The 12,988-nt window shown below is 33.7% G+C and overlaps 1 protein-coding gene across 1 annotated transcript in view; it reads right to left on the reverse strand.

Annotated features, from left to right (window-relative positions):
• The window catches only part of LOC138915171 (PAN2-PAN3 deadenylation complex subunit PAN3-like), a 135,618-nt gene that overhangs the window by 75,596 nt on the left and 47,034 nt on the right, over positions 1-12,988 (reverse strand). Inside the window, exon 6 of the mRNA XM_070219897.1 lies at positions 1,920-2,067. Coding sequence (XP_070075998.1) covers positions 1,920-2,067 — 148 coding nt within the window. The remainder of the gene's footprint in view (positions 1-1,919; positions 2,068-12,988) is intronic.

Here is a 12,988-nt window from a genome sequence, read left to right on the forward strand (position 1 = left end):
ATTAATTAATTTCACCCTAAATTTAGTTGTGATACCCAATTGGGACCAATGAAACACTTACCAACATACAGGAAAATACCCTACTGGCAAGCTTAAACAAATACCACAGCATTAATGGATTTTTTAAGTAAATGTTTTCAGGACCTAAAATTCCCTTTGGCATTTTTAACTCCTTCAATACTTCAAAAGCCTATTTTTTTTTAAATGGCAAGCTTGAACTAGTCTAGTCAAATATGCAAACAAAATATTTACTTTTGAAAGATGGGAAGATGTGTCGTTAGGCCCAAATAAATTGGCGCTTAATTAAGAAAGCCGAAGTTTTCTGATTGGCATACGCATACCATTATTGTGGGTGCTTTATAAACACTGCTCAGAAGTTTGGACAATCTCCAAGAAATTTTAGATGTGTAATCGACATGGAGATTATGCTCATGTAAACAACTCGAACACACCTCAATGGGAGAAAAACCATAGTAGCGTATTACTTAGCAGTAAAACTTTTAGGCTACCAGGGACATTCAATTCTGACACTGCTCTCTAGGGAAGAAGGGAAAATGTTTACAAAAATTAACTGAACCTGAGAAGAGCCAAAGTCGAAGAAAAGGTAAGGGGACAAGTGAGGTGGAGGTGGTGGTAAGGGAGGGCAAGAGGAGTGGGAAGGGGAGGGGATTGGGGGAAGGAGGCACTGATAAAATCCTTGGCAACACAAGGTTATTCAGCCTCTGCATACGCTTGATACTCTACATGCTAAATCAGATGCTCTGTTCCATAGTTGTTATTATCTTCTCTCATTCCTCTTCCAAAAAACGTCCTCGATTTTGATAGCAGTATCAAAACCCATGACTTATCTTACTAATTGGATTAAACTCTGGAGGCAGTACTAGTTCCAGGCTGATCTAGATAGCTCTTTTGGCTTCATTTAGTGTGTGTATATTTCATTTTGTTTCTGGTTTTTGAAATATTCAATACCAAGTGATGATTATTCAGTGCGGGTTCTTGAAACATAATCTGTGTGGGCAGCTCAAACATTTTACAGACACAAAGTAACCTGCTCAGCACTCGCTATGAATTCAATGTAATTTCACATACCTTACATTTCTAATTAAGGTACATATCCACAGGGATGACTGATGTTATCTAAGAAATTTTTCATATTTTATATTAAAATAAATGTTTATGTTATGGAGTAGAAGGCAAACTTTGCATGAATTTTTAAAATAAAAGAGAGGACTTCAAAGAAAACAGGGTTCTCAAAGAGTCCCTTTGAACTATGCCTCAAGACCGCTGGTTTGTTCAAACTCTTCTGCCATTATGGGTAAACTTGGAAGAAAGAGATTGAGAAGAACTGTTTTCCCTACTTCAATGACCCCTAACAGTTTACATTTCTTTCCCACTATTGTTTATAATACTATATCCAATTTAAAATTACTACTACAAATTTATAGTCAAACATCTGAAAGGCAATACATCTAAACTTTTATTTAGAATGATATAGAATAAATTATTATTTTAGAAACTTAGTAGAAAAGGAGAACTCTGAAACATATATATACAGCAATATTCTATTTCTGGTGCTTTTACAGAAGTTTTTGAGTGAAACAGCATTATCGCTGACTTTAAAAAAGAGAGAAATACTAAGGTCCAGATAGGTATTTTTTTCTAAATAACCATTTTCTCCTTTAAATTTATTTTTGTGCTTTTAAATATCTTTATATACAATTTTTGTTCATCTTTAAATTTTTGCTTTATCATTTTCAACTACACATTTGGTCTATGGTACCAAAACCTACAAAACAAAACTTATAATGTGTTTAAATGTGAATCATTCAAGTATACAACTTCAGTTCTGACAGACTCACAGCAAACGGTGCTTACAGATTTGATATCTAGAAGTCACTGGAAATAGTTACTCAGCTTACCTGGTGCTAATCCAGCAGCAGCAGGACTTCCCATGGATGGGTGAGAGAAAACTTGAGAGAAGGCAGACATATTTGACTGGGACACGTTACTCAGCCTGGAGGTTGATCCTCCTTTAGGAATAAACTCGCTTGCAGTAGGATTTGGTGTCTATTTAAAAATCAAATATAGTAAGTTAACACACTTTAAGCCCAAAAAAGACATTGAATCTACTAGGCATTACTCCACAGTGCTTTATTTACTGAGCAAAGTATTTTATTGAAAGGATTTACAGTGTTTTTTAGTTTTCTTATTTTGGGGTGGTATAATTAAATTTCTTTCTTGCAGGAAATTTTTAATCAAATTTGAAGATAGTAATCATTTCACTTGCAGAATTTAACCTCAGAAACATGTAAAATTTGCCTTTATTGTCAAATATGCATCATTACCAAACTATCCTAGCACATTTTAGAGAACTGGGAGGTTGAGACTACCTCAAAACTGAGCAACAAGTTTCAAATTTAATATCTCTAAACCACTTCTACCAGGATCAAGGTCAAAACTGTCTTTATTCCAAAATGAATCACTTCCTTTTTTGTAAGCACTTGAGACATTTCCCCAATAATATGGTACCATGTATTTAGGTAACAGAGTAAAGACAAGAAAAAACACTTAAAAACAAGGCAAATATGGGAGGAATCAAGATATAAGAAAAGCATAATAGAGGCCCCAATGCCTGCAAAGCATCACATGTACTTTGTTATATTAAAAATATGTTACTATGAGGTTATATGGAAAAAACATTTCTTCACAGTTGTACTATGCCAAACATTTTATATATTAACGTGGAATGGTACTTTTGGCTTTAAAAACTATTAGAACATTATGAGACTGTATATCAAACTGATAAATGGCCTATATTTTCTCCATGTCGAACACACGAATATCCTAAATATTTTTCTGAAATAGTGACCACTTTAAATTCCACATGCTTAAGTATAAAGATTCAATGACTGTTAATGATATCATTTGAATTCAACTTCCAAAAGGGTCAAATAAGGAGATAATTTATTATGTTCATACTTCAGCCCAAATTCTATGTATACGTATAAACTAAGTTTTAAAACACATTGAATCATGATGCAAAATATTTAATCACTTAAAAGTATTTTAGCATTGATCATTAGGATGTAAAACTTAATTTCCATAGAAGGCAGAAAATAAGAAGGTGGACTAATTATTGTACAACTGAAGAACAACTACCCTACTTGATATGAACGACACTTTAAACTGCCAAGTTAGAGTTCAAAGTATTAGATTTGTAAGATAAGTCAACAGGCTAACGTAATTTTAAACTATAAAACAAATATTTTACCAGTTACAAGCCAGTTAAAATTAAATACAAAGTGACAGAATATAGAAGAAATGTTAATCTGGGCTTAATTAAAATATATTAGATATACAGAATGAACATCTTTTACTCCCACATTTGAGACATGAAATTCTGAAAAGAAAAACAATCAGGCCTCAGCCAAAATATACTTTCCAAAGAGAAAAAAATCCTCTTCCATCACTTATATATATATATTTTAAACCTTCCAAATTTTGAAGTTTTCAAAAATAGTGGCATGTTCTTTAAAAGTATGGTCAATTCCTTAGTTTCTAGAGTAGAAAATAAGTCAGTGCATTTTACTGAGCTAGTTGAAAGAGAACAAAGGCTACCAACAAGATCATTTCAGAGCTAAATCAGATTTAATCCTAAATCTATTTTAGAAGATAAGAATCAAGATAAAAGTAATCAGGTATTTTGGTTAAAGACTCCAAAACGCCTGGGAGAGATAGGGACTTCAGGATTACAAGATTACTAAGAGACAGCAAATTTAGACAAAGAAAATTATATATGCATACAAAGATCTTAGTAGCATATTCCTGAGAATTAGGTATTACCCAGTTTACATTTCACTTATATCCTACATTCACTGTGAATAACAGACCATCTGATTTCAAAGCTGAGTTTCTCTAAATTAAATCTATTCTAAATTAATTTGAAAGTCTACTTTTAAGGGATCCTATAAAGGAGAAAAAGGAAGGGAAAGTCTATTCTAGTGTTTCCAAACAAACCGTATATATAAAATGTCATTATAACAAATTGTAAAGGGCCTCCAAATTTATAATAGAAGTTATTAAAATTTAACTAAAAAATTTATACACTAAACTGCAACAAGCACAGATGCAAAAAACCTACCTGACAGTGAATTTTAATTAAAAAGTGAAAAGAAGGGCCTAAAACCCTCCCTCCTTCCTGTTTCCTGATTTAAGATGGCTGGGTGGTTCCCTTAAGTGAGCAGTTTCGGAGCTTGTTTTATTCAAATCTAAGTATTTGCGATTAGAGAAAAAGTAAAAAGATTCAAATGGCAAAAAAAAAGAATTACATAAGATTGAGGTATAAAACAAAATCTAGGAATGAGAGTAGAGCTACTATTATTAACAGATAATACAAATTCCTGTAGCCAGATTAGAAAACTACCAGAAATAGAGTAATAATGAAAAATTACTATAATAATGAGAATTCTTTCATGACAAAATTAGATAAAACAATAACTACAATAAAAAGATGCATTCTTAAAACTGCTTTAATATTACTAGTTTAAAATATAAATAAGTTTTATAAAGTAACAAAATAGCATAGGCACCCACATTTAACATATTAATAATAATTTTTTGAAAGATAAGACAAAACTGGTAACTAAAACTAATATCACATTAAAATGAAAAGTCATTCATCAGAAAATAAATAATTTCTTTAAGCTTTAGGAGATGAAGATTCTGTCTAGAGAGACAATTCAAGGACTTGGGTTATATAAATTGTCTAACTTCAACAACACTAAAGAGAACGAAATGAGAAAAGTAATAGTGAAAAAGCAAAAGTTTTATTATTTTTGCCCTATGATTTAGATAATCTCTTTATAACTATCTAGATTTGTTCCTACATTATTAAATTTGTCTTTTTTAATATAGATAATTGTATTTCTATTCAAAATTTCTATTTCTATCTAATTTGTATTTGTCTTTTAAATCCTATTCTTCATTCGTGTCTTCAACATTATAAATGCACATTTGAAAAAAAAATCAATGTTTATTCAAGTCAAATAAGAGATATTCACTTTGTGAAAATTTGTCAATAAAAATAGAATTTTAGGTTCTCATACACTTAAATTTACACTGCAACTTTCATGCCAAAAACAACCAAGTCCTTTTTATATAGTGAGTTCTCCAAATTGACATAATTCCCCAGCATTTGGGTATGATTCCTACCTGTACTCTGGACACAAATGTATTAGATCAAGAGTCCTGATCTTCAGCTGAAAAAGTACTGTTGTGATTATCATCGTTTTATTTTAAATGAAATAATAATTAATGTTTCAATCCAGACATCCCATCCAATCAAAATGAGAGAGTATTTCCTATCTACAAATGACCAATGAAGCTTTTTAAAAAAATGAAGTAATTTTCTGATGAGGTTTCTCACTCAGATTTAATACAATTTTACACTTTTCTACTATTATATGATTCCACGGAAGCTTACTTTTAAAGTAAAATTCAGTATTTAATACTCTGCTGGACTCCACTGCAAACAGGATACTTACTATCTAAAACCACAATAAATTAGTCCCAAAATTAGGGGACTAATATTTAATAAACAGTGCAACAAAATAGTGAAGCCATTAAATATTTTTTAAAATTAGGTAAAAAGATAGGAAGAGAAAGATTGAATGAAATTACAACACAAAATATCATGAAATATTTCATGCTACACATGTAAAACAGGTCTGTAAGCAAAAGAAAGTTGTCTTAAGGTGATGTATGAATGATCGAGAAACCACTAACATTCCTGAACATTGGTCAGGTTTTCTTTTTTTAATTGCATAGGAAACTCATAAAACCACAAAATACTTCCAAGGTATAACTCCTTATAATGAGCTCAATTTGCTTTACCTGTCTTAATGGCTTCATAAGTTGTTATCAGTAATCTTTCCATTCTCTGAATGAAACATGACCTGGTGACTTTTTCTTAACAGCTTTATTTAGATATAAGCAACATATAATAAACTGCACATATTTAAAACACAAACTTTGATAAGTCGACATAGGTAGATGATCATGAAACCACTACTAAGTTAATGAATATTAATGAATATTATCCATCATGCCCAAGCTTCCATGAGACTCCTTTAAATCCCTCCTTTCCATTCCTCTCTGCTCCCCTATTTGGTCTCTAGGCAATCACTGATCCATTTTTTATCATTATAAATTAGTCTGTATTTTCTAGAATTTAATATAAATGAATCTTACATACATATGTATGTCCTGGTTTTTTGGCTAGCTTCTTTCGCTTGGCTTCATTAAGATTCATCCGTGTCATTGCCTCTACCAATATTTCCTTCATGTTTTTTACTGCTGATTAACATTTAATAGTATCAACATACCACAATTTGTTTATCCTTTCATCTGATGGACAAAGGTTGTTTCCAGTTTTTGGCTATTACAAACAAAGGTGCAATGAATACTCATGTATAAGTCCTTGTATGAACATGTTTTGTTACTCTTGGGTAAATACCTAGCAGTGAATGGCCTGGACATATGGTATGTGTATACACAAACTTTTCAAAAAATTGGTACGCTGTTTTCCAAAGGAGTTGTACTATTTTAATATGTCCACCAGTACTACCTGAAGAGATCAAATTACTCTACTCGGGAACAAGGCCTTTGGTCAGACTTTTACATTTTGGACATCTTAGTAGGTGTGTAGTAAAGTCTCGTAACTATAATTTGCATTTCCCAAATGATTCACCATTCTGTATCTTCTTTGGTGAAAAGTCTATTCACATTTTTTGACCATTTTTATTGGGTTTGCTTGTTTTCTGTTACAGAATTTTGACAGTAATGGATAGAAGTCCTTTGTCAGATACGTGATATACAAGCATTTTCTCCAGGTCTATGATTTGTCTTTACATTTTCCCAATAGTATCTTTCAAAGAACAGAGGTTCTTAAGTGTTTATGAAGTCCAGTTTATCAAGTTTTTCTTTTATGGATCATGTATTTAGTGTTGGAGCTAAGGAATATTTGCCTAACCAATGGACACAGATATTTTCTTCTGCAAGTTTTGTAGTTTCACGTTTTACATTTAGGTCTATGACCCACTCTGAGTTAATTTTTTTTTTTTTAAAGATAAGCACCTGAGCTAACATCTGTTACCAACCCCCTCCCGCTCCCCTTCCCCCTCCTTCTTCCCAAAGCCCTCCAGTACATAGTTGTATATACTCTAGCTGCAGGTCCTTCTGGTTGTGCTATGTGGGGCGCCATCTCAGCATGGCCTGATGAGCGGTGCCATGTCCATGCCCAGGATCCAAACCGGCAAAACCCTGGGCAGCCAAAGTAGAGCATGCAAACAGTGACTCGGCCACGGGGCCAGCCCCTGAGTTTCACCTTTATATAGTGTGAGGGATAGGTCTAAACTAACATGTTTTGCACTCAACTATCCCAGCACTGTTTGCTAAAAAGATAATTCTTTCTCCACTGAATAGCCTTTGCTACTTTGTTAAAAATCAACTATGTATTAGGGAGTTAATTTCCGGACTCTGTAATCTGTTCCACCGATGCCAATCCATCTTCATGCCAACAGCACACTGTCTTGATTATTGTAGCTTTACAGTAACTCTTGAAGTCAGGTAGTGGAAGTCTTGCATCTTTTTCTTGTCGTTTTTTTTTTTTTACTTTGGTTTGGTTTATAGGCCTTTTGCATATTCACAGTAAGATTGGAATAAGTTTGTCAATTTCTACTAAGCAGCCTGGTGAATTTTAATTGAGATTGCACTGAATCTATACATCAATTTTGGGAGAACTGACGTCTTCAGATTCATGAACATGATACACATCTCCATTTACTTAGGTCTTCTTTAATTCCTCTCAGGAATGTTCTAAAATTTTCACTGTACAGGTCTTCAGATCTTTTGTCAGACTGATCCCTACTTTATATTTCTGATATTATCATAAACTGCGTAATTTTTAACATCCCAATGTATGAATGTTTGTTGCTAGTATACATGTACCAGTTTCCTGTGGCTGCTGGAACTAATTACCACAAACTTGATGGCTTAAAACAACAGAAATTTATTCTCTTACAGTTTCTGGAGGCCAGGAGTCCAAAATTAAGGTGGTTGCACTACCTCCAGAGGCACTGGAGCAGAAAGAATCCACTCCATGCCTCTCTCCTAGCTTCTGGTGACTGCCAGCATTTGGGGGCGTGCGTTGGCTTGTACTACATCACTTCAGTTTCTGCCCTCCATCCTCACATCACTTTCTCCTTTGTGTGCAATCTCCCTCTGCCTCAATCTTAAAAGAACATTTGTCACTGGATTCAGGGCCCATCTGAATAATTCAGAATAATCTCATCTCAAGATCCTTAACTTAATTACATCTGGTAAAATTCACCAATTCCAGGGATTAGGACGTAAACATATTTTTTCAGGGGCCACCATTCATCACACTACAATAGAGAAATAAAGCTGAGTTGGGTATGTTGATTTTGTATAATGCAACTTTACAGAACTCATTTGTTCTAACAGTTTTTTCTAAAGATTCTATCTTATTAGCTACAGATGATTTATATTTTAACTATAGATGACTACGTCTCTGTGAATAAAGACATCTTCCCTTATTTCTTGCCAATGTGTATGTCTCACTTCTTCATATGACACTAGAACATTCAGTAAAATGCTAAACAGAAGTGGTGAAAGCAGACATTCTGGCCTTAATTCTGATCTTAGGAAAAAAGCATTTAGTTTTTCACCATTACGTATGATATCGGCTTTAGTTTTTTCAGTTTTTTTTTTTTTTTTTTCAGATTAAGGATGTTCTCTTGTATTTCTAGTTTGCTGAGAGTTTTTACCAGGAATTGATGTTAGATTTTGTCACATGTTTTTTCTGTATCTATTGAGATGATCATATGGTTTTAGTGAGGTAATATGATTAGTTACATCAATGGATTTTTAAATATTAAACCAACCTTACATGACTGAGACAAATTCCAATTCTTCATGGTGTATTATCCTTTTTACATACCATTGGGATTCAATCTACTATAATTTTGTTAAGAACTTGTGCATCTATATACATGAGAAATATACATTATACATTATTGGGATATTTAGACTACTACACTATATGCATTATTGGGATGTTTAGACTCCTTACATTTAATGTGATTACTGATAATACAGTTGGGTTTATATACTGGTTTTCTTTGTGTGCAATGTCTTCATCTGGTTTTGCTATCATAGTAATGCTGACTTCATAGAAGGAGTTGGGAAGTTTTCCTTCTTTTTCAATTTTTTGGAAAACTTTGTGCAGAACTCATACTATTTCTTCCTTAAATACTTGATAGAACTCACCAGTGAAGCCATCTGGGCCATCGTTGTGGGAAGGTTTTTCACTACAAATTCAATTTCTTTAAAGCATTTAGAGCTAATCAGGTTATCTGTTACTTCCTGAGTGAACCTGGGTAGTCTGTCTTTCAAAGATTTGTCTGTTTCATCTCTTGTCAAACTTATTGCCATAAAATGATTCATAATATTTCCTTAGTATCCTTATAATAATATCTGTAGGATCTAATGATGTCACCTATTTCATTCCTGATACTGGTAATTTGTGACTTTTATCTTTTTTTCATAAACAGTTTGGCTAGATATTTATCAATTTTATGGATCTTCTCAAAGAACCAGCTTTTGGTTTAATTTTTCTCTATTTTTTTCCATTTGCTCTTTATTGATTTCTGCCCTGATCTTAATTGTTTCTTTCCTTATGCTTTCTTTGGGTTTAATTTGCTCTTCTTTTTCTAGTTTCTTAAGGTAGAAGCTGAAATCATTGGTTTGGGAACCTTTTTTCTTTGCTAATATAGGCATTCAGTGCTATAAATTTCCCTCTGATTACTGCTTTAGTGGCATCTCACAACTTTTGACATGTTTTCCTTTTCATTCAGTTCAAAATACTTTCTAATTTCCCTTTCCATTTCTTCTTTGCCCCATGAGTAATTTAGAAGTGCGTTATTTAGTATCCAAATACTTAAGATTCTCCAAAGATTTTTCTGTTATTGATTTCTAATTTAATTCCATTGTGGTCAGAGAACATGTTTGTATGACATGAATCCTTTTAAATTTATTGGGACCTGTTCCATGACCCGGAATTGATCTGCCTTGGTCAATGTTCTATGTGCACTTGAAAATAATATGTATTTGGTTGTTGGTGGGCAGAGTGTTCTACAAACGTCAAACTAATAGAGTTGTTCAAGTCTCACATCTACTGATTTTCTGTCTCTTCCTTTGATTATTGAGAGAGGAATACTGAAATCTCTATCACTCTCTTTTTCTCTTTACAATTCTATTAGTCTTTCTCTCATATATTTTAACCCTCTATTATTAAGTGCCTAAACATTTCAGAATGGCATAACCATACTCTCAATGAACTGTCCCCTTTATCTTTACCAAATGAACTTCTTTGTCCCTGGTAGCATTCACTGCTCTGAAATCTACTTCGTCTGATAAGAATACAACTAGTTCAGCTTTCTTTTAATTAGTTCATGGTATTAATCTATTTTTGTCTTTATGTTTAAAGTAGGTGTCTGGTCAGCTTCATATGTAGTTGGATCTTGTTCTTTTTTTAATCCAATCTGAAAATCTCTGCCTTTTTATTGGGATGTTTAGACTACTTACATTTAATGTGATTACTGATATAACTGAATTTAAATCTATCTAGCATCTTGCTATTTGTTTTATATTTGTTCCATCTGTTCTTTGTTTCCCTTTTCCTTTTTCTGCTTGCTTTGGGATTACCTGATTTTTTAAACTCCATTTTATCTCCCCTCCCAGTTTATTAGCTGTAACTCTTTGTTCTGATATTACAGTGGTTGCCTTAGGTTTTATAGTACATAGATTTAACTTATCACCAACCATCCCAGTCTGCTAGGGCCATAATATACTGAGTGGCTTACACAACAGAAATTCATTTTCTCATAGTTCTAGAAGGGGAGAGTCCAAGATCAAAATGCCAGCAGCGTTGGCTGCTCCTGAGGTTTCCTTAGCTTGCAAACACCATCTTCTTGCTGTGTTTCTTCTCACAGAAACAGGCCTTTTCTCCGTGCTCACGCATCCCTGGTATTTCCTCAATTTCTTCTAAGACGCCAGTCATATCAGATTAAGGGCCCATCCTTATGACCACAATTAACCTTAATTACCTCTTTAAAGGCCCCAATTTCAAATGCAGTCACATTAAGGATTAGGGCTTAAACCTATAAATTTGGAGGAGACATAATTCAGTCCATAACACTGACTATCACTGAGTCTTAAAGTACTTCAGAAATAGTACAACAAGCTCACAATATTACACTTCCATTTCTCCCCTCCCAAACTTTCTGCTATTGTCGTATATTTTATTTCTACACGTTATAAACACTACAATACATTGTTACTGCTTTTGCTTTGAATAGTCAATTATCTTTCAAAGAGATGTAAATTGTAAGGGGGAAAGTTTCTTATATTTACTCATGTAGTTACTGTTTCTGGTGCTCTTCATTCTTTGTACAGATCCAGATTTCCACAGGGTACTGTTTTCCTTCTGCCTGAAGTACTTCCTTTAATATCTAGTGAAGTACCTATCTGCTGGTGGTAAATCCTTTCAACTACTGAAAGTCTGAAAAAGTGTTTATTTCACGCCTTGGAAAAAATTTTAGGGGCTGGCCCAGTGGCGCAGCAGTTAAGCTTGCACGTTCCGCTTCAGCGGCCCATGGTTTGCCCGTTTGGATCCCAGGTGCAGACCTGTGCACTGCTTGTTAAGCCATGCCGTAGCAGGCATCCCACATAAAAGGAGAGTAAGATGGGCACGGATGTTAGCTCAGGGCCAGTCTTCCTCAGCAAAAAGAGGAGGATTGGTGGCAGATGTTAGCTCAGGGCTAATCTTCCCCCCAAAAATAAAATTTATTTTGAAATAATTTAAGACTCACAAGAAGTAGTACCCTTTATCATCTTTCCCCAAAGATAACATCTTACATAACCATAGTATATTCTCAAAACCATGTGTTAATTTACATGGGTGCAATAAGTTTAACTAAACTACATACTTCATTCAAATTCCACCAGTCTTTACATTCACTTACTTGACTGTATTCTTGTAAGATATTTTTTCCAAGAATTGAATTCTAAGTTGACATTTTTTCTGTTTCTGTATTTTAAAGTTATTGCTCCACTGTCTTCTGGCTTGCATTGTTTCCAACAAGAAACAGGCTGTGATTTGTATCTCTGTTCCTCAAAAGTGCATATTTTTTCCTCTGGCTGCTTATTTGGTGTGCCGTGGTGTAGTTTGGTTTTTTTTTTCATGTTCCTTTTGTACTAATGTTTATTGGGTTTCTTGGACCTGGGGCTTACAGTTTTCATCCAGTGGGAAAATATTTGCCCATTATTTCTTAAAATACTTTTTCTGTACAACCTTCCCCCACTCTGCTTCAGGGACTCCAAATACAAGTATGTTAGGCTACTTCAACTTACCCCACAGCTCACTTTTTCTCTATGTTTTTTTGGATAGTGTCTATTGATATGCCTTCAAGTTCACTAACCTTTTCTTATGCAATGTCCAATCTACCATTAATCTCATCCATTATAATTTTCATTTCAGATACGGTAGTCTTAAATTTTAGAAGTTTGATTTGAATTTTTTTAGTATCTTCCATGTATGTACTAACATGTTTACTCTTCCCCTAGCTTCCTGAACATACGGAATATAGTTATAATAACTGTCTTGATGTTCTTACATACTATTTACATGACATTTCTAGGTCAATTTTGATTGATTACATTTGCTTCTTCTCTTTGTGGGTCGTATTTTCCTACATCTTTGCATGTCTGCTAATTTTTGATTGAATGCCAAATATTGTTACTTTTATCTTGTGGGATGCTTGAGGTTTTTTTTGCCCTGAGCTAACATCTGTGCCAATCTTCCTCCACTTTATATGTGGGTCACCACCACAGCATGGCTGACGAGTGG

This window comes from Equus caballus, chromosome 8 (genome assembly GCF_041296265.1).
Source record: "Equus caballus isolate H_3958 breed thoroughbred chromosome 8, TB-T2T, whole genome shotgun sequence".
NCBI lineage: Eukaryota > Metazoa > Chordata > Mammalia > Perissodactyla > Equidae > Equus > Equus caballus.